This window comes from Mchenga conophoros, linkage group LG1 (assembly GCF_057382185.1).
Source record: "Mchenga conophoros isolate Kocher_MC1m ecotype Shallow Benthic linkage group LG1, M_conophoros_male_GT1.1, whole genome shotgun sequence".
Classification (NCBI taxonomy): domain Eukaryota; kingdom Metazoa; phylum Chordata; class Actinopteri; order Cichliformes; family Cichlidae; genus Mchenga; species Mchenga conophoros.
In genome coordinates, this window is record NC_140526.1 from 19,174,170 (window position 1) to 19,195,803 (window position 21,634).

Sequence of the window (21,634 nt, forward strand, 5' to 3'; positions counted from 1 at the left end):
ATTAAAATTCTGACATTCTGTAAAACAAAAGTAAGAATTCTGTGATTACTGTTAGATATAGATAGATAAATACCTAGCTCAACTACACATTTAAGTCATGGTTCTATCTTATGACTCAAAGTATACAGAAGAGAGCATGATGAGGACCCTACCCAGTCTTTGGATTGGAACAGTGTAGTGCTGTCAGTGACACTCTTGAGTTCAATCCCTGAAAGATGCAATTCTTAGGGGTGAATAGTTTTTATTTCTGTAAATGGTGAAAACATTGTAACCACTTCTATGTTGGCAATATGTATTCATAATGTAGCTGGTCCCCTGAAAATGATTGCTGAATGAGTAATTCTATACGAAATCACTTGTCTGAAGCTATGAAGCACATGTTAGTTGATAAAATGGTAAAACCTTTTTAAAACTCTGTGTAGGCTATATATTATTACATTTGGGGGAAGTAATTACATAGTTCTGATCACTTAATTGTTTAGATGTTTAAAAAAAACAGTCATATTTTTGTGTTTCTTTGTGGTTTTCTGTTAGAAGCACAGGAAATGGGAAAAGTCTAGAACTGCATCTTTGACAGACCTGGTGTAGTTCAAATAGGCACCTGTGTTGAGTTTTTTTTTTTTTTTTTTTACAAAAAAATTGATCTGGGCACACTGCACTGATATCACAACACAATTTTGTGAGGAACGCCATGGGGGCCTATCAGATATCAGAGGTTATTCCACTCGAGGTCTCCCTTCAACCATGGTTTTGTTTATATAGTGCTTATAATTAATGATAATTGAATGAATTACAAATGTATATATATTTTTTTATATAGTTGCATTGTTAGTTCATTTATTCCATGAAGAGACACAAATGTATTTCATGTGGCAGAACAAAATGTGACCTGTTTTCAGGCTTCTGAGAACCACAAACCTCATTTTCTCTTTGCAGATGTCTACACGTGAATGTGGCACTTTATAACACTCAGCAAGGGCAACTAAGGACAACTAGAGGGCTGTTACAGTGCTTTTAGTAATGTTTGATCAATTTAAGTTATGTCTAAGCTTTATGGGCTCACAGTCTCATGGGTAACAGCATTTACTCATATGAGAGATACCTCCTACAGACAACTGTTAGAGTGTAAGGAAAAGACTTTTCTTTTTAAGAAACTGATGAGTAACTAATTTTGTTAGAAGTCATTCTGAAACAGATATGAGAACATGAAATTATTAAATATTTATTCTGTAAATTTATAATCACAAACAGCAGGAATCAGTATGACTTAATCCATGGTGATCTTGTCTTTTTGTTTGGCCTCCAGTCCAGCAGCCTCCTGCCTTCTCGAACTCCTTCAGTCCAGTTCATTCTCTTTCTTTGGCTTGTCCTGGATCTGCTCTCCGGATGTCTTTGGCACAGTCTCGAAATAAGGTCTGTAGATGTAAATTCCACCGGCAACTCCAAGCATTGTGGCAAAGGCTAACTGTGTGAAAGGCAGTCTTCTTCGAAACATGATTTATTATTCTTTTAAAAAAAAATTAGGATTTCCCAATAGTGAACCTAAAAGAACAACAAAAGAGTTATAAGACACTTTAAATGCTCAAGTCAGTCCAGCACACAGCTTTGAAACATGTGAAAACAGTAGTGAAATCACTCATCTCTTTACCACAAAGGCACAAAAATGTGAGGAAAGTGAAAAGTCTTTTTAGGTCTTAGCAAATTCGTTTGCACCACCGCTCAGTGCTTTTTTTTCCTCTGGAAAACTAACTATATGTATACTATTATTTTGAAAAATCCATATCGGATAATAGAAGAGGCCGATCGCTAGCTTCACAGTGTGTTCACCTTCTAGCTGGGAACATTTGAAATTTAAAAAAATTTTATTTAAAAATTATTTGTAACTTTCATAGCTCACCGAGGAAGCCTTTTGATCGATGTATTTGTAACTGCGGAGCAGACGCACAAAGATAAAAACCCGAGGAGATAAAAAACAGAAGAAAGAACAAGCAGGACAGTCAGTTACAGCAGGATGACATTCTTCTTCTACGCTGAGAAGAAAACTGCACTGCACCACCTACAGGAGCGTAGAGTTACTTGCTCACACACACACACACAAAAAAAAACAAAAACAAAAAAAAAAAAAACCCCACCGAAAAAGCAAACATATTTTGACATAATACCTAAGCTAATATTATGGGACACATGAGCAGGTGAAGTTGTTGTTTTTTTTTTATTTTACTTCCTGTCAGGGCTTGAGTTTCAAAGGAATATTTTTCTTAAAAATATGACACAATGTAAGATATGACATAATAATAATAATAATAATAATAATAATAATAATAATAATAATAATAATAATAGACCTTTAAGCCCAATTCTATTTTTTGGCATAATCCATCATATAATTTTGAATCAATTGAAAAATTCTCTTTTTCAATGTTGTTTGGTAAGTTTTAATATTTTAACTTTATAAATATTGATTCAAACAAAAATTTAATTATATGCATTGCTCTTCGACTTATATATGCCTGCATATTCTGGGGTCGAAGAGCAACCCGGCCCCGGACAAAGCGGATGAAGATGGATGGATGGATGGATATTCTGGCATATAAAATAAAATTATTTTTTGTGGTTATACTCACTCTTTCAAATAGATGCAAGTAAAACACAGCAAAATAAATACAATCAAAGATTCTGCTGCATTAAGTCCTGTCGCTTTTAAATCTATTTTCATCTCTCTAGCAGGAGTGGAGCCGTCTGACCTTTGTCCGGTGCCACAGCAGTCATGTCAGCGGGGGGATCCGGGGCCTTGTCTGTGAATTTCACATTGCCATGTCGGTTTGCTAGGTGCTTGCTCAAGTTTAATTTTTACACTGTAGAAACACATTTTCTTCCCACACAGAGTGTACAGTGGACGCTAATGTTTTTGTCACTTTTTACAGAATCAAACTCAAAGTAATGTTAGTACTTCCAAGCTTTAAATGCAGTATTGTCATACTGTCTCCCACACTCTATATTATCGACTGTTGATCTACACACTTCTGTTGTTACCATGGACGTCGCACATTCGTATGTCATTGTCACACTCACAAACAAAATGGTTTAGTAATGCAGTAACACAGCATGCTCATGGGAAGGTAAGAGTAATCTAATTAGTTTTTTGCAATAGTAATCCCTTACTTTACTCGTTACTTGAAAAAAAAATGTAATTGCATTAATTGTACTTGTAACACATTGCTGCACATCTCTGGTGGTCAGTATCTGAAAGTAGTCCAGGGAAGGAACAGTAGTGAACTAGTGACAGAGGCATGGGCAACCAAGGCTCTCTGACGAGCTACAGAGGTGTCAGAACACCCCTGTGCATTACAGATCAATCTGATTCCCCAGTCTGATTCCCGTCTACCACCAAAAGCACCAACAACAAACTGGACCATGGGGCAATCACCTGTTTAAATGAATCATGTTTTATTTTACATCACGTGGATGGGCAGGTGTGTCCATGTTTTATCTGGTGAAAACCAGGCATCAGGATGCACTATGGGGAGAAGGCAAGTTGGTGGTGGCAGCATGATGCTTTAGACAATGTTTTGCTGGAAAACCCACATGTACCACCTACATAAGTATTGTTGCAGACCATGTACACCCTTCCATGGAAACTGCATTCCCTAATGGCTGAAGTCTGCCACAAAGCAAAACAATGAGTGTGTGGTGTTGACTTCGCCTCCAAATTCTCCTAATCTAAATCCAGTTGAGCATCTGTGAATGGATAATATATGCAACCTTAAAACAACAGGATGACAAAATAAATAAAGGAGCTTTTATTTTGAAGGCGGGGGAGAACATTTCACCGGAAGTAGACATGATTGCGGAAGCGCTCCATAGTTCATTTAGCTAACTGAAGTTAACTCACATTTATGAAGACTTTTTGGAGATGTAACAGTCTAATATGCTTGTTAAATAAACCCGAAGCTCGCTCGTCCCTGTCGGCAGGCCTGGAGCTCAGTTTTTCTTCACTTTTAAAACTGATCGTATATGTTAACTTTTTGATTGTGTGAGGAGCGAACTTACCTGCTGCAACACATCCGGGGACAGGTGAGGGGAGCTATGCCCGCAAGAGGTTTATGTGAAGATGGAGAATCTGCGCTCACGTCTGAAGTTTGGGAGCAAAGTGGAGGACGTGAAGCTGAGGAGACGTAAATCCCAGCTGTACTCCAGGCAGGAGGAGAGTCCCCTGAACATCGGTGGGGCTCTGAGATTTATCACAAAGAGAAATAAAACAGATGTTCACCGCAGCTGCTCAAATGTGCTCATTTGTCTGACCTCCACAGGTGTGCTGAGCGTGACCGTGTTTTGTGTCGTGTTCAGACTGATTAACTGCCTCCTGGTTCAAACCAGCTTCGTCCCGGATGAGTACTGGCAGTCTCTGGAGGTCTCCCATAGGATGGTCTTCAAATATCCTTTTTGGGAGACACCCGTCACAGAGGGGACAGTGGATACGTGCACATTTATTCATTCATTTACTTTTATTTAATATTTTAAGCAACTTTGCTGTGTTCAAAGTCACTTAAATCACCTTCCTTCCCCAATGTGATGCTCAGATTCAGCAGGTGTCTTGATCATGTCACCATGTCTGCTCCAGTTGAGTTGCTGGCCTGTGATTTGCTGATTAAATATTTGCTTTAACAGTTGAAAAGTTGCCAGTGATTGCAAATTTGGTTAGACTGTTGAGCTCTACTTTTTTGTGCTTTTCTGAACTTCCTAATTGTTGCCCCTGATACAATTCCACCAGTTAAACATTAAGAAAATAAAAAACTAAACTGAAATCTGCAAACCCCCTGTTTATGTTTATGGTCCCCAGCAGAGATACATGAAGTGACTGTTTACTGTTTTAAATCGCAAAAGGAGCTTTATGCCATTGTTATTCTATCCTGTTATAACCTTAACACAGTAACTTATGGGTATCTGACCTGGGAATGGAAGGCGGGAATAAGAGGATTCTCATATCCACTTCTCTTTGCATTCTTATATAAGATCTTACAGTTCATCAGCTACGACTCGGTTCAGCTGCTGGCAAGTTTCTTTATTATTTTCTCTCAGTAATCTTTTTTTAATGAGCATTTGAACGATTTCCTGTAGTCACGAAGTTTCTATAAACTTGTCTGGCTCTTCAGATTTGGCTTCCGCGAATTCTTCAGTCGCTTCTGGCTTCGTTTGCTGACGTGAAATTCTTCTTCCTGCTTCAAACGCTGGAAAATCAGGATGTTGCAAGATGGACAGTAGGTGGATGTATGCAGATAATGAAAGATTTGAGTGAATATAAGCAGACTGTTTTGCATGGTGACTGTGCTTGGGATTATTTTAAAGATGGAAGATGGAAACCTGCATTTTGTTCAATTCACACTGCGGTTTAAGCATAATAATAATAATAATAATAATAATAATAATAATAATAGTAAAAACGGCTTCAGTGCTCTGCAGTTTTCATACCTAATCCTCACTTGTCTTTCACCTCCAGTTCTTCTGTCACATGTGCTCCTGGTTTACGTGGTTCTGCTGCACCAGGACTCTGACCAACAGCATGGAGGCCACCATCACCACTCTGGCTCTTTCTTACTTTCCTCTGCCCGGGTCCAAAACACACAGCAGGTCTTGATCTTAAATAGAATTTATTCTAAAATAGATTTAAGAAACATGAAATAAATAAAAAAGGGGGAAAAAAAATCAGAAAAAGTTAAAAGTAGAAAAAAAACTGAATTAAAAAGTCAATAAAAATACATTAAAAACAAGAGAAAAAAATCACACACAATAATACATATCAGAAAGTATCCTTGAAGTGAACTTACACTTTTCATTTCACAGTAGTGTAAACTGTAACCTCAGCTATGCTTTAAATAAACAATAAATTAAAACCAAAACAGGCCACACCCGACTCCCCATCAGTCTGAGCCCTCCCCATCACTCCACATAACCAGAGACCAAAATAAACATCTGAAATGTAGCTTGATCAGAGTTATAAATAATAACCTCCATCTAAACTGATTGCCGGCAGTTTTAAAGCAAAGCTGTGCACAAAAGTCTCTCCTGTTGAATTATATAGAAGCGAAATGTACTTTTTATTTACCCTGATGATCTCTGTGGGGTGTTTTATATACACACTGCTGTTTTCCAGTAAGAAGTACTTGGCCCTGGTGGCCTTGGCTGTGATTATTCGCCCGACAGCCGTGATCGTCTGGTTTCCTCTGCTGTTGTATCATTTCTGGCAGGAAGACAACAAACTGAGGCTCATCACTCATCACTACATTCCCACAGGGTTCGTACTTTCAGCCTCTTCTCCTCTATAACCGTTAGCTTTACAGTGTTTTGTCTCCGGTGTATGATTGTTCTGTCATCACTAGGACGTTGGCCGTTGTCACTTCAACAGCGATTGACTGTTTTTTCTATGAGAAGGTAAAATCTGTGTGTCTCACTCACTCACACACACACACACACACACACACACACACACACACACACACACACACACACACACACACACACACACCCAGCATGAAGTCAGTTGGCTGTAACGGCTCCTTTCTGTTTTCCAGTGGACACCAGTGCAGTTTAACTTCCTCAAGTTTAACATCTTGCACGGTGTGGCTGATTTCTACGGCTCTCACCCCTGGCACTGGTACCTCACTCAGGGCTTTGCCGTGGTGATCGGCCCTCATCTCCCGCTCTTTCTTCACGGTTGCATGCTCGCCTTCAAGAGATACAAAATCCTGCTGGCAGCTGTCGTCTGGACCATCGCAGTTTACAGGTGAAGCTGCAACACACACTGCTTACCTGTTCTTGTGATGCTGGCTTATGGTTATTAAACACAAATGCAGAGTTTCCTTTGCCCCTTATTTTTATTCTTTAAGAAAAAGATTAGTGTGAAATATTTGATGTCTGTTTGGACCCCGATTGGCTGCAGAGTGGAGCCTTCTATGGGTGGAGTTTCTTTCAACGCATGCATGTGTGGATTTTGGATCTGGGCGAATTGGAGGCTGTGTCTGTGGCTTTAGCTCTTTTCATGTTCTCTGGCATTTTTTTGGTGTTGCAGAGCGTGCATAGTGTGTTTGGCCCATTTAAAACATTTATGTTGGTGGTGCTCGTCAAAGAGACCTCTGCACAAATGTCACGAGCCAGATTTTTTCCAACAGAACATTGTAACTTAATTATTCACTTCACCATTCAGTTTGATTTAGAGTCTGACTCATTTATTATTTATGATACCAATTTTATTTTGGTGATTTAAAAAGTTGATAGATCAGCCAATATATATATATATATATTTTTTTTTTTTTGCTCACCTGTTTCTGTTCTAGACATCCAGGATGTCACATAGTCAAAGAAGAGGAGAAGGGACGGAGTTTAAATTGATGGTTTAAAGATCTCTGTGCAGATTTATTTATTTTTACGCTCAACAAAACCCTTTGTTCATTTTGAGTTCTCCTAAGACATTTGCAAACGTTTTTCTTTATTTTTTTTAACAGTGTGAAACCTGTTTAAATTCCAGCTACTTGTTATGTAACAGATTCCTATAAAGCTTCCTGTGGGTCCTGGTTGGTAGACAGTCTGACCTGTTTTATTTTTTCCTTCCAGTGTGCTTCCACACAAGGAGTTCAGATTCATTTATCCAGTGCTGCCTTTCTGTATGGTCTTCTGTGGTAAGTCACGTATTCACATCAGAACTGCAGTATGTGGTCATTTCCATCCAGATGTGTTTATATAATAAACGTTTTCTTTCCACAGGGATTTCTTTGGCTCATCTGAAATCGTGGCGTCGACCTGCAGCAGCCGTCTTGTTATCGGCCAATCTTATTCCTGCTCTGTACACTGGTCTGATTCACCAGCGAGGCACTCTGGACGTCATGAACCACCTACAGCCACTTTGTGACGTAGGCAATGTCTCCACCACCCGTCCACAGCCGGATGTATTCTTTCTCATGCCTTGCCACTCAACACCCTTCTACAGGTATTTGATGTGTTTCAATAGATTTCCAAACCACTGCATTCAGTTGTTTTCATTTCACACAGCATCCCACGTTTTCAAGATTTGGGATTGTCTCAACCTGATATTTAAGATTTATTCACTTAAAATCAGAGTTTTCAAAATAAAACACTGGAAACATGTTTTAATAATGTATCTGCTGTGGTACGAAAGATTGATTCATATAAACGTGCTTAGCTGTCCTCTGTCAGTCTTCAGAGCTCATTTCCTCGATCACATTATGATGCTATGCAGCTGATGGTCCTGTCTCCTCACAGCCACATCCACTGCCCGATTAAGATGAGATTTCTCGAGTGTCCTCCAGATCTGGGAGAGGAAGCTTACGTGGATGAAGCTGAGAGATTTTACGAGGAGCCTCTTCTCTGGTTCAGGACCTCATTCCCATACAAGTCCTCTCTGCCCACCCATCTGATCATGTTTGATGTTTTGGAAAAGGTAAGACACAAATTACATTTCTAATTTTTGCTTGCAGTGTTTTTAAGCACATTTTGTGTGTTTTCTTCACAGGAAATCTCTGTATTTTTGGAAGGGAATAACTTTGTGAGGGCAGCAAAGATATTTCACACTCATTTTCCTGAAGGAAGAGTCGGAGGAAGCATCTTTATTTATGAAAGGCACTGACAAACACTGGAACAATGGGAACTTTCTGTCCTTATGGCAAAACATGTGGGGGGGTTTTCTTTTTCAAATGGAAATAAATATTTTACACTTAAATCTTGTCATTCATTTTCATCAATTTAAATTTTCATCAATTTAAAAAAACATTTTATATACAGTTATATTTCCTCAAATGTTATTTTTTCCAGTTTTTTCCTTTTCCATCACAAGTGAAACTGTCCAGTTAAATTAAGTTAAAGGTGGAATGATAGGAAACAGCATGTGAGCTCTCACATCACACAAAGCTGTTAGTGTAGCAGCAAATTAAAACCATCAAACTGAACACAGAAACATCCAGAAGTGCCCCCCCCCCCCCCCCCCTTTTTTTTTTTTTTAGTCTCTGCTGTTTTTAAATGAAGGTGTTGGGGCTGAAGAGGGAGGTGCTCATCAGTCTAAAATTTACCAGCCAAAATTTAAAGAATGACTCAGTTTAACATCTTAGATAAACTCAAGCTACATGTAGTTAGGCCGCGTCTTCCACTCCAACCTAATGATTTCTTCACCAAACACCAAAGAGCTGAAGGCCGTTCAGTAGCATTCAAAGGTTGTGCAAACTTACAAAAACAAAAAAGATGACTTTGCAACTAAAGTTTGTAGCCATTGTAATAAACTAGCTGAAATCGCTTCAGTATTTGGGGTCAAAGGGCATCGGGCCCAGCTCTATCTTCACGTCAGCCATGTGTCTGTCTGCGTTTCTTCCTGATCGGCTCCACTTGCGTTCGCTGTGGGGTCGAGACCGGGCTCGCTGCTGCTTACGCTGCTCCTGCTTTGTCCTCGATTCCTCCTTTGAGTCTGCCTCGGGTCCTTCAAACGGCCCACTGGATGATTCAAACACAACACAGACGAATGACATCACTGTGAGCGTGATGATATAAAGAAATTAATATGAACCGGCTGCAGCGCTGAAGAAAACAGGTTCAGTCCTCACTCAACTAACCTAACCCCAACCTTTGTGGGGGACAAAAGGTGTATTTTTTTGTTTGTTTTCAGGTGCAAACCTGTTACCATGGCAATAGTAATTAGTGGTGACGGCACTTGGTGTGCCTCTAATAATGACCTTCACTCCCTGGCTTAAATGGACCCTGTGTAAATGCTAAAATGTAAGCAGACATCAGAATAATAGAACTGGTAGAAGATGCCACGTACTTATTCCACTATTTAAGCTTAAAGTCAGCCAGAAAAGTCAGAGGTGGACTCCAAGTACACATTTTATTGTAAAGATTCAATCAGCTTATCTAAACACCCGATGAAGGCTTGTACAACCCAATAAATCATTCATAAAACTGTTTATACACTTATCCCTGTGTTTGAATTGTATGCAGGACTAAAGGAGAAAAACCATTTATGATTTGTATGTTACACCAGTTATTTCCAGTAGATAATCAAACTACAGACATATGAATTTTGATTAAATTACTTCAGTTATTAATTTTTAGAACTACAAACAACATTCAACCAAAAAGAGGAACGATTGAAAACAGTGAAATTACATTATTTACAAGTAATTTGAGTTACAGCAATTGATTGCAATTCTTCACCAACCAGTCAGTCTCTGATGGACTGCGGTTGTTTGGAGTCTTGAGTTCCACCCACCAGGTGACCTGTGCAATCGCCTTGTGCTCAAAAAGTTGCACAAGTAACAATTTGCAGTCAGTTGCAAGAAAAGAAAAGAAAAAAGTAATGAAAAAAATGAGCTGACCTTCATAGTTTTACTCTAGTGTGACTATTGAGCCATTATTTTGCTTCCTTACAGTTATCGAGCCACCTTTGATGAGCTCCGCCCCATTTTCCTGTCAGCGTGAGGCTGTAAAAGTGTCTGAGCGCTCTAGTTTGATTATTACTGTTTATTGAACATTTAGAGGAGCTGGCTTTATTTTTAAAGGTCTGTTTTTATTTTAGTTATTTTTCACACATTTTTAGTTTAGATCACTATAACAGCTTCACTTGGACTGTTTCCGAGAAATTTGGTGGATTTTTTTTGTAAATTTATGACTTTAATCTAGAATTTATTTTCACCCATCCAGAACTTTTATAAATTATTCAGACGCAACCTAACAATAAATTAAAGGATCTTTCTGGACGCTCACCTCGGGCTGTAACTCTTTGTGTTTGTTTCTCCAAAGAAGTGCCTGTAGATGTAGTCATCAACATCCCCGAAAGCGTCATCATCGAGGCCGTGGTACTTGCGCATGTCTGCGAGAAAGTTTTCAACCCCGCTCACAAAGTCTGTGAACAGCATCTGGTCGTGAATGAACACTCCGTTGCAGAAGAAGTTGTTGATGAACGTCTCCAGCTCCTTCCAATGGTGGAAGTGGTCAACCTCCTGCTGCAGGTAGCTCTGCAGCAGCTTGCGAAACTCGTCAGCTCTGATTGGCTCTGTGGCTTTGTTGAAGAGCCTGGTGGATTCCTGGTAGGCACAGTCGAAAACCCCGGAGCATCCCTTCATGTGGGCTTTGTGAGCGTTTTGTTCCCAGTCCTGGTGAACTTTGTCTCCTGACTTCCGGGTGTTGTGGCCAGAGTCGTGTTTGTGTCGTTGATGAGGCTTGTGGGATCTGTGCTGCCACGACTCCCTTGTATTCTTCTCATTGCTTCTCTGTTTATAAAACCCTCGGGCTTTATTGATGAAGGTTGAGGCAGAATCCTTGAAATGTCTGAAAGTGGATTTGACAGAGTCAGAGAACTTCCTCAGGTTCTCCTTCACGGCCTCTTTGGCTTTTTTAATCTGCTCCTTGTGGTGGTGTACGAACTCCTTGGTGGAGTTCTTCACAGCATCAAACGTCTCCTTCACTTTTCCCGCCATGCCATGCTTTGGTTTTTTCACTTTGGGCTCTGTGTCTCCTTTGGCTCTTTCCTCTTTGGTCTCCACATACAGCCGCTCCCACAGGTCAGAGCGCTGCTGCTCAAAGCTCAGCCTCTTCTCCAGCTCCATCAGGCGGGACTGCAGCTCCTCCGCCTCTGAACCCAATTCCTTTCCGGCTCCTGGGAATCGACTTCTCAGTTGACTTAGCTCTCTCCTCAGCTCATCTGTGACCTTCCTCTCTTTGTCAAATTTCTTTCTCAGCGTCTGTGTTTCGACCATCATGTTAGTCAGCTGGCCGTGGAAGCTTCTGGTCACCTGCTTCTCTTCCTCCAGCTGCTCTTTCAGGTTCTGGTTTTCTGACAGCAGCAAGTCGGCTCCTTCTTCCATCGACTCCAGATCTCTGATCTTAGAGTGCAGACTCTTCAGCTCCTCCTGTAAGGCTGACAACGACATCTCTTCTCGCTGCAGAGAGCTTTTCAGCAGCTGGTTCTCAGCTGCTAACTTCTGCTGCTGAGACACCATGTTAGTGTTCTCCTCCTCCTTCTCTTTCAGCAACATTTCCAACTTATCTCTCTGGGTCTTGATGGGAAAAAGAGGAACAGACATAAGATTGCATATGCTGTGATTACCTGAAGCAGTGCATTCACTAAAATCATTCAATATTTCAACAATAAAACGAAATATTTAGTATTTCTATTTTTAAATACCAGAAAAACGCAACCAAGTGTGGTGGAGGAATAATTCTTCTTGCATAGAAACACCCTGTTCTTCTACTGGGTTTGCAGAAATCAAGTGAAAAGTGTACGCAGCAACAAAAACATTATGATCCAGATTTGGGGGGGGGGTTATAGAGCTGATCAGCACGTCCTATGTTGGAATATATGCTGTCACGTTGTCAGAAAGAATTATCACATGTTTTCATGTGCACCATCACAAGAGTAAGTGATGTCATTTTCCTGGGTTTTTTTTTTTTAATTTTTTTTAAATTTTAAGAGATACAGATTTGGCATTTGTGTATCTGGAAAAATGTGTACATTTTTTTATTTATTTATGTAGGTATTATTACATACATATACATAACCCCGGGATATAAAGTTTGTATTGATGTATATTAAGTTAAAATGCTCAAAATAAAATGCGAAGTGGCTCTGACAGAATATTATAAACTTGGAGTGTCACCATCAGTTACCTGAACATGAGCCTGTTTCAGAATGAGCTCCTGGTTCTCGTTCCTAATACTCTCAAGCTCCATGAGCAATGGAATTTGGTCGTCATGCATTTCTTCCATGCCATACTCGAACAACTCTTCCTAAGTGAGAAAAAGAAGTAAAACAAGCCCATCAAAGTCCTGCTTATGGCTCCTCCATCTTTTAATTTTTTTTATCTATCTAAGATGAATATGGTTCATGGGAGCTGAAGCTCAATACCCAGATGGTTGTTGGTTCTATATTTTTTTCACATCTTATAAGAGCAGAGGTGTCCAACATGAGGCCTGAGGCCAGATTTATAAAGTGGGAAACAGCAGTGAAATCATTAAGTACTATTAAATGTCTTTCACTTTGACTTCTGGTTCCAGATTTATTAAAATCTCAGCTCTGGTTGAAGTGAACTTTTTCACAGTGTATAAAGTTATAAGTTAAGAAATATGCAGCAGTGTTTTGTTTTAATGCCCCACTTCAGATTAAATTTGGACTGAACTAAAAAGAGTTTGACACCCCTGTATAAGAGGAAGGTAAATATCCACATTTAGTCTTTACGACTGTGAGTTTCTGTTACACTAGTACCAACTCAGCTCGACTAGGTTTTTAGCATTTTCCATTAGGTGGTAGTACCTGATATCAGATACTCTTTTAGTACCAACTCAGCCAGGGATCCAAGCAATCTGAGTCTGACTTTTGGTAAATTCTAATGCTTTTTTTACTGCACAATTGTAGATCAAATTCATATACACAACAGCATTATGAAGGATTTAAGAATAAAAGCAAATAAAGTGATAAATGATCCATGTAAGAAGTTACAAAAATCAAAAGCACGGCACAGAAATTCATGATTACTGTTCTACCAAAAATAATAAAATTACTCCTCGAGTCGGGACCTGTGTAGTCACTGACCTGGGATGTAAGGTCCATCACATAGTCATCATCAAAGAGCTTCTTTTTCATCTCGTATTTCTCTGTAAGTGAAAGTTTTTACACGTTAGTTCCACAGCCTACAGTAGACAGGAAACAGGTGGAACCACATGAGCTACAGTACATCCCTAAAGTTGAGGTCCAAGAAAACTTTCTACATTTATCCCAGTAAAGCTGGACTACTCACCATAGAAGTGACCCAAACACAGGAAGGCAGCTATTACGACAGTGATGAGGATCGACGTTTTGAAGATGCTGCTGTTTTGGACTCTCTCTTCAACATCCCGAGCAGCTCTTCTCACTTCAGTCTCCTCCTCCTCTTGCTGCTGCTTCTGTTCTTTAACCTCCTGCTCCACTTTATCATCATCATCACTTGGGCGAGATTCCAACACAGCCTCGTCCTCTGGGTCAGTCACGGTGTTTGTGGTACTCCTCCTCAACCTTCGTCTTCGTACAACAGTGCTGGCGCTGCGTCCAGCCTCGTCCTCGCTGCTGCTCGAGTTTGTCACCGCTGGCGGCTGCACTGGGAAAACTACGGTTAAAAAAATGAGAAGTTTTACATGAAGAGAGGAAAAAAAGCACAAAACAAGAAACAGCACACATGCAAACGGTTTCAAAAAGCAGGCATTGGTGCAGTTAATCATGCAGGCAACAAGCCTCTGTCAGTGCGCCCCAGGGTGGCTGTGGCTACAATGTAGCTTGCCATCACCAGTGTGTGAATGGGTGGATGACTGAAAGTGTAAAGTGCTTTGGGGTCCTCAGGGACTAGTAAAGCGCTATATAAATACCATTTACTGGCAGTGAGACCCCTGATCCATTTGTACACTGTGGGCCACATATAGCTCATTTGAATCTTACATGGGCTGAACCAGTGACACTGCCCTGAAGTCTAACTACACCTTTAATGGACAGTTGCACCTGAGTACTACTTGTTGGCCCCTGTCATATTACCTTAAAGCCACAGTGGATGCTCTAGCTCACTGGTTTAGCTTGCTTGAGAACCGGTATATAAGCCAGCACTAACAAAAACAAAGCTTAGAACTCTTTGTTTAATCAGAGATTTGCTTTCCTCGGTTGCTGTGTTTGAAAAACACAAGCATACACACTTATCTACCAATTCCTAAAAAGAAAGAACTAATTTAAAGGACACTACTTCTCTGGTGCTACTCCAGAGACTGTTCCTGCATTCACATTCAGAAAACTACAGAGTTGAGTCTACAGTACCACTGATTACAGACAGTTTGGCAGCCTGGACCTGGCTATCCCGATCTCACGGTTTTGTAACCAAATGGGAGGAACGAAGCAGATCTGACTAAGAAACTAAGGAATACTGCAGTCATTTAAAGGCAGCCATACCGCAAGACATTTTAACTGTTCTGGTACCATAATTCACAAGATAAACACCCCTGTGTGTTAAAAATGTATACCACACAAACCAGATGAGACTTTAAATGTAGTTTGAAACCCTCTCCACTGTCTATGCTTTACATACAGGCTATTGTTATTATCTCACTTCTCCACACAGAAAAATTAAATAAATAAATCAAAGTATTTGACTCCTCATATTTGCTCAGGCACACAGGCTTTAAACTGTCTGACAGCATCTCATCACCTCACAGTGATTCAGCTGCATCAGGATTAGTTTCGAGCGCTGCTCACCAAGCTAAGCATCAAATCAGAGTCACTGCATTTTCAAATCAGGCCACCTGGAAAAGAGCGGCCACCGGTCAGCTGACTTCTCAGACGGCTGCTTAAGTTCATCAGAGTCTGTGGAAGTTTCCAGTGACTCAACAACAAACCTGCTTTGGCAAACAGGAGAAATGTTTGTGTTGTTGTTTTAATGTTGGTAATAAAATCAGCTGTCTTTAGTGTGTGCGCGCCGTCCTACCGGTCTCTGCAGCACTGAAGGCGTACTGGCTGCTGCAGGAGGTGCCGAGGTAAAGATCTTCATGGACGGCTGCCTCTTCTTCCACTTCGGCATGCTCCCCCTCCTTCAAGTCTGGCAGAGTCACGATGTCGGAGAGGTCGCTGGAGGACAGCACGGGCTCTTTCCCTGCAGCTTCGTCTCCGACCTGCAGACGATACAATGAAGACAAGTTATACAGCGAGAAGAAGGGACGAGGCTCTGGATTAATTATTCCGGGGACATTTTCATGTCCTCTCACCTCTGAGGCGTTCAGTGTCTCATCTAAAGTTTGTTCTCCCAGAGTGTTGTCCAGTGAATCAGCAGTCCTTTCTTCTGCACACACAGCTGTCAATGTGAACATAAATGTGTGTTGTGTCAAAAAACTCCAATCAAAGTCACATCTGGATAAAAAAAAAGAAGAAGAAGGAGCTTTACCAGCTGATACTGATGTCTGAACATCCTGCGCCTCTGGTTCTTGCACCAGAGGGCGCTCTAACAGCTCAGCTCCGTACTCCACTGCTGTCTCGGATCCCAAAGTCTCAATATCTGAACCCTGCAAACACAAACGTTCAAAAACCAAACACACAGGATGAACTTCATTGAACTTTCTTTATAAATACCTGACCGTAATTAACTATTCAGAAAAGGACAATTTAATGATGAATTATAGCTGTAACTGACCAGCTATAGCAAAAAGTTGAAGGTTTTATCAATGAAGAAAAATATTTTAAATTTTTCTTGTTAATGAGGAAAAAAAACTAAGCATAAACAGGCTAGTGCTGTCAGTGTCGGCAAACTCTGGTTTACAGTTAAAGTTGTTTATCTTGTAAAACTCTAAAATAAACTTGAAGAAAGAACACAGGAAACTGTAATGTAGCATATCTCTTCAACATGTTCAACAATTCATTGACATTTTATACTTAATGACCCATGCAGACCTGATTAAAATGATAAAAACCATAAGACAACAAGTGGTAAGGATAAAGGATAAACAGAGGAAAGGATTTATACCTCATTACTAATAATAGTCCAGCCACAGGAGGACTCTGCATCGCTGGAGGTCTCTGACATTTCTGTCAGCTGTCAGCAGCACACAGACGTCTGGAGGAGAGAAGAAGAACACCTGAACTTGACTGAGCATCATTTTCAAATTTACAATAAAATTGTTTTCAGAAGCTTTACACAAGTAAAAGTAGAAAACCAGCACTGGAAAAATATTACGTTCAAAGTAAGTCTAGTAATAAAAGTAAACAAATAAAATATGTATGTAAATTCAGAAAATTTAGATAAAGTAAAGGCACTCACTGGAGAAAAATAGCTCCTGAGTTTCTTATATCGTTATGCTTTTATCAGACATACAGAAATATAAAAGCAGAGTTTGGTTTTTGTAGATGATGAAAGTCGAGTCCATTTTCTAATATATCAACCTGCAACTAACTATAATGATCTGCTGATTATGTTTCCAATAAATTAATTACTTAGTTCCTAAAACTTCAGAAAATACTTTATATTTCTGTATTAAATCGACACTGTAAGTTAATGTGATCACAGCAACTGTGATTGACTGCTGCCATTTCTGATATCAACTTGAAGAGAGAAACACTGCCGCCAGCTGCAGAGCGACGCAGGTACACCAGACAGATAAGTGCAAATGCTGCCAACGGCATCAGCCTCTTGACTGGGCTATGTTGTAGGCTGAATTTCACATTGATATGTTGTCCAAATAACACCTTAAATCTCCCTTAATTTTCAAAATTACTGAAGGTTAAAATGAGCAAAAGTAGCGAATTTTAAAAGCTGGAAGGAAGAAATGTACAAATATTAACCAAGCAACCAAAAAACAATTATACAACCAATACCACAATATTGTCCTCTGAAATAACGTGTAGGTCTGAAATAAAGTAAATAAATCCTCCAGTTTTTCCACTTCGATGCAGCACTCAAGTTCTTTTTTTATGTTGCACCGTCTTTCCCATCCCACCCATAAACAGAAACCTAAGCTGCTGAGAAAAACACTTTAAGCTTGTTCAGAAGTCACGCAGGGATCAATTAAACGCTTCAGCACCACCACCCACACCCAGCTACAGGCATGAGTAGGGTGTGGGTTTTCACAGGGATAGCAAAATAAATACACATAACAGTCTAACAGTGCAGGCAGTGACACCAACAGCTGCACAAATCACTGAGTTATTATTTCTATCTGACTTAGACTATGCCTGCTGTTCAGCCTCTTGTAGTGAAAGGCAAAGTGAGATGTGCAGGTGAGAGTGGCACAGCATGCAATTAAACTTCTATCAATCACTGCACATCCTGTTTATACAGCAGGGACTACTTTCACTCCATTTTATCACCAAGCTACATATAAAGAAAAAAACCAACCCCCACACATCAGTTAAATAAATTCATCCACCCATCACGCGGCACTCGGCTGACCGGTGGTGTCACTTTACATTCGACTGCCAGACTGCTGCAGCAGTGGAGCTCCCGCTGAGCTCCACCTACACCTGTAGTGAAAAGATGAGCAAGACCTGTATGCCACAAAAAATTCACAGCAGGCCTGTCCAACTCATTTTCGTTTGTAGATCTGACTGTAACACGCGAAAGAGCTTTCTGCTCGTCTCCTCCTGCACCATTAGGAGCTTTGCACACAGATACATCTTAGGCTCCAGAAGGTTCTTATCTAGATGTTAACATGTTGCCTAGAAACCATGTAGCAACAGCTTAAAATGATCTGTTTTTAGTATTTAAGCACTTATCAACACCTTATAAAAGAACTGTACATTCTTTTTATTTATCAACAAAAATATCTTATTCATATCCACAAAAGTTGAATTATGCACAATATAGTATGTTGTCCTCAAGTTGCCTGGCAACCACCCTGCATTGGGTTAAGTGGCCTGTTTATAGTCTTTAGATCTGGGGTGACCAACTCCAGTCCTCGAGGGCTACCATCCTGCAGCTTTTAGATGCATCCCAACACAGCCGAATTACCTCTTCAGCATGCCATGACGTTTGGCAAAGGTCTGTTATGAAGCCATTCATTTGGTTCAGGTGTGTCAAAACAAGGATGCAACTAAAAGCTGCATGAAGATAGCCCTCGAGGACTGGAGTTGGTGACCCCTGCTTTAGATACAGGGTTTTTAAGACTGATACCAGTTCTCAGTGATTTAAAAATCCAATATTTACTCATATCAGCCTAATTATTACTGAACATTGTTCTGCGTAGATCAGCTGTTTTTCGTCAGGACACGGAAGGCAAGCAGTGGTTGACTTGTCAAATCTAGAAAAACCAGACAAACTAACATGAATCAGTCATAAGTCACAAAACTCATTTGTTATTTACCGACCATTTACCGGTCTGCAACGTGCCCTCTGATGGGCACACTATTAAACATCAACATCACAATATAGTTGCGAGCAAGGTTATAATAACTAAAACTAAATATGCATAATGGCAAAGAGGCCAGCAGAAAGTACAACAAAAGTTAGTTAATAGTTTTATAAAGTTTTAAAAGTGGTCAAATAGGACTGGGTTGATTATAATGCAGAACACTGACCTGATACAATAAGACAGAGTCATAAAGATACTTGGATAACAGCTAATTTCTTTATTGTATATACATAAATCCTGTAAACTACAGCCTGTATATAAACACAGATATTAGTCATAAAAAAAATCAGACAGAAACATGAGTAATCACTTTTTGGCACGAAACCTCATTGGAGTCTTGTTGTGGCATCCCTAGATCTACGCGGTACTGTGATAATACCGTTATAACCCCTAACTTTGGCAGTCTCAAACTCCTCTCCCCGAATCCAGTTACATGCCCCCCCTGTCGATGTGTTGTAACCGCAGCTAATGCCTTTTTTTACAGCTGGTCACGAGCTGATACCTGGCAGTGTAAACAAACAGAGGAACCAGCGCCCTCTGGCGGTGAAGGCTAGAAGACGATGCCAACCAGCGCGCGGCCTCACGCTGAAAAAAAAAGCCGCTGTTTACGTCTCTAACGGACAAATTTGCGGTTAAACCTGCAGCAGCTACGGGCAGCGAACACCAGCTTCGTCCGCTGACATCAAATAACCGCATTTGGCGTCAGTTTCGCTGTTACTGAACTAACTTCAGAGGCTTGTTATTACCGTCACCTCTATAAACGTCGTCGGAACGTATAATTGAAACCGTCTCGAGACTATCCGTTATTTTTAACAGTCGTTTAACATCACTGCAACCTAGAGTATGACGATAAGTGCCTAAACTCACCAGTGTTTTGTTCCTGGCGGCGAGACAGCTGTTTGCAAAAAGCTCCACAGTTATTGCAGTATATGCCCGAGCCAGTTTATCCGTTGACGCTGCGTAACCGACCAGTGGGAGGGAAGTGTAGTTTTAAAGGGTTTAGCTGGACACGCGGCGCAATGTCTTCTGCGACACCCGAAACTACATATCCCATGGGTCAGCTCGGCGGCCAAACAAACTCGGCGAGGGTGGAGCGAAAATCCCCGTGCGGCTGCAAAAAAGAAAAAAACATAAACAAGGAAGCGTGACGAAGCACCGACACAGTAACAGCAACGAGGGCGGAGACACGTCGATGAAGAGCTTTTCAAATGAGTGTTTTATATGTTTAGATGTGCAGCCTAAGCAGAACATTAAATAAGCAAAACGCCATACCTGAAAACTTTAACTGAACACACGTGGTCGTTGTTGTTGTGAGCTCAAATTCCCTGTCTCTTGCAAAAGACTTAATGAATACATAATATGTTGCTCGACTGGTTTGGGAAAACATGGTGTTGCAATCTAACAAATACTAAACAGCTGCAACTGTACTCGAAGAAGAAGAAGATAATAGTTTGTAAGAGGGGAAGAAAAGGTAAAGAAAGAGAATGCTTGAACATTTGTTCATGTTCCTGTAAAGCTTAACAGGTCTGTCAGTAACTACCGACACGTGTATGTGTGTGTTATTGTGTTATACATATATATTATGAGCAGGGCAAATAGGCTTACAACACACTATTAAGAACAATAACAACAACAACAACAACAGCAATACAAATAAAAACCAGAGCTAGAATAGCAATATGAAACTAGACAATGTCGTTTCTGGAGAAATTGCAGTGACATTTTTGCTACTTGGTCTGTGGCTTGTTACTCAAACCTCTAAGGTAAATAAGTTGTTAACAGCAGCTGCTAGTTGCATCATAAGAAGCTCAATAAGTAAGTAGGTGGCTATATATATATATATATTTATATATATATATATAAATATACATAATTATCACGTTCGTACAATATAAATATTGTACGAACGTGATAATATGTATCTTGTAATAACGTGATATTATGTTGTTCAAACGTGAATAGTATATTGTACAAACAGGAAAAGTATCTTGTTAGAACAATAAACCTTTCACGTTATAACGTGATACACTTTTTCTTTTGCCTGGGTGGCAGCTCTACGCTTCCGTAGTACTCTGAGCCACAAACCACACAAATTAAAATGAATCAGTTGTGAAGAATCGTTTCTGTTTGCTTTCATGTTAAAGTCACAACACTTACTTGTTATTTACAGACTATTTACCGGGTTGTAGTTTTAAGTAAGACTGTATGTTTGAGATTTTAGTGATATTGTGCAAATGCAAGAAAAAGAAGTCCAACATTGAAGGACATATTCTGGTCAAAAATAACTCCAAGACTCCACAGTGTTCCTGGAGCCCAGCATCTGGTTAAACACCATGTTTGTAAGATGTTTAGGGCCAAGTGTAACCTAAAGTTTTATCAGAATTTACAAGCAGAAAATTGGCTAGGGATGGGTATCGTTTAGGTTTAGGTATCCGATACCGGTGCCAAATCGGTACTTTTGAAACGGTGCCGGTGCTCAAACGGTGCTCAAACCGGTGCTTAAAGAATGGAGAACACAAAATTGGTCCAAAAACCTCTCATGTTCAGCTGTTTTTTGTAAAAAGATAACAATGTTAGCCTTTTCTGCAGCTATGGGGCATATATGGTATCACTCTTGGCTGGAAGCAGTGCTTAAAAACTTTATCCAAAAACCTCGCATGTTTAGCCGTTTCCCTCTTTTTCTTTGGTCATTTTAGCCTTTTTGGCCAGGGTGAAGGGAGTATCTGCCATCAAA

The 21,634-nt window shown here is 40.1% G+C and overlaps 3 protein-coding genes across 5 annotated transcripts; 1 reads left to right on the forward strand and 2 right to left on the reverse strand.

The window, feature by feature from the left end:
* Positions 1–1,198: 1,198 nt before the first annotated feature.
* Positions 1,199–4,440, reverse strand: pigbos1 (PIGB opposite strand 1). Of its 2 annotated transcripts, XM_085269173.1 has the most exons (3): positions 4,303–4,440; positions 4,051–4,231; positions 1,199–1,542 (listed from the first exon to the last, which is right to left on the reverse strand). In XM_085269173.1, exon 3 carries the CDS (start codon positions 1,493–1,495, stop codon positions 1,337–1,339), a length of 159 nt encoding a protein of 52 aa, XP_085125299.1. In that variant the 5' UTR covers positions 1,496–1,542; positions 4,051–4,231; positions 4,303–4,440; the 3' UTR covers positions 1,199–1,336. The 2 variants fall into 2 exon arrangements, with proteins under 2 accessions (XP_085125299.1, XP_085125298.1); XM_085269172.1 differs by lacking the exons at positions 4,051–4,231; positions 4,303–4,440 and adding an exon at positions 1,898–2,055.
* Positions 3,822–8,731, forward strand: pigb (phosphatidylinositol glycan anchor biosynthesis, class B). Its single transcript, XM_085269169.1, has 12 exons — positions 3,822–4,223; positions 4,311–4,434; positions 4,935–5,052; positions 5,154–5,258; positions 5,498–5,628; positions 6,152–6,292; positions 6,378–6,429; positions 6,570–6,781; positions 7,609–7,673; positions 7,759–7,981; positions 8,275–8,452; positions 8,525–8,731. Exons 1-12 carry the CDS (start codon positions 4,112–4,114, stop codon positions 8,636–8,638), a joined length of 1,575 nt encoding a protein of 524 aa, XP_085125295.1. The 5' UTR covers positions 3,822–4,111; the 3' UTR covers positions 8,639–8,731.
* ccpg1 (cell cycle progression 1) lies at positions 8,693–20,005 on the reverse strand. Of its 2 annotated transcripts, XM_085269152.1 has the most exons (11): positions 19,768–20,005; positions 16,521–16,610; positions 15,945–16,062; positions 15,769–15,854; positions 15,492–15,675; positions 15,310–15,402; positions 13,791–14,135; positions 13,586–13,647; positions 12,664–12,783; positions 10,762–12,053; positions 8,693–9,492 (listed from the first exon to the last, which is right to left on the reverse strand). In XM_085269152.1, the coding sequence occupies exons 2-11, from the start codon at positions 16,578–16,580 to the stop codon at positions 9,300–9,302; spliced, it is 2,553 nt and encodes an 850-aa protein (XP_085125278.1). In that variant the 5' UTR covers positions 16,581–16,610; positions 19,768–20,005; the 3' UTR covers positions 8,693–9,299. The 2 variants fall into 2 exon arrangements, with proteins under 2 accessions (XP_085125278.1, XP_085125285.1); XM_085269159.1 differs by lacking the exon at positions 15,310–15,402 and having other exon boundaries at positions 19,768–20,003.
* Between the last annotated feature and the right edge of the window lie 1,629 nt (positions 20,006–21,634).

Coding starts and splice junctions, on each gene's coding strand:
- pigbos1 (XM_085269173.1), bottom strand. CDS start 1,495: ATGTTTCGAAGAAGACTGCCTTTCACACAGTTAGCCTTTGCCACAATG.
- pigb (XM_085269169.1), top strand. CDS start 4,112: ATGGAGAATCTGCGCTCACGTCTGAAGTTTGGGAGCAAAGTGGAGGAC. Junction 4,224..4,310: donor GGAGAGTCCCCTGAACATCG/GTGGGGCTCTGA, acceptor TGACCTCCACAG/GTGTGCTGAGCGTGACCGTG. Junction 6,782..7,608: donor TGGACCATCGCAGTTTACAG/GTGAAGCTGCAA, acceptor TTTTCCTTCCAG/TGTGCTTCCACACAAGGAGT.
- ccpg1 (XM_085269152.1), bottom strand. CDS start 16,580: ATGTCAGAGACCTCCAGCGATGCAGAGTCCTCCTGTGGCTGGACTATT. Junction 14,136..15,309: donor CGGTGGCCGCTCTTTTCCAG/GTGGCCTGATTT, acceptor TTTTAACCGTAG/TTTTCCCAGTGCAGCCGCCA. Junction 13,648..13,790: donor GTGTTTGGGTCACTTCTATG/GTGAGTAGTCCA, acceptor TTTCACTTACAG/AGAAATACGAGATGAAAAAG.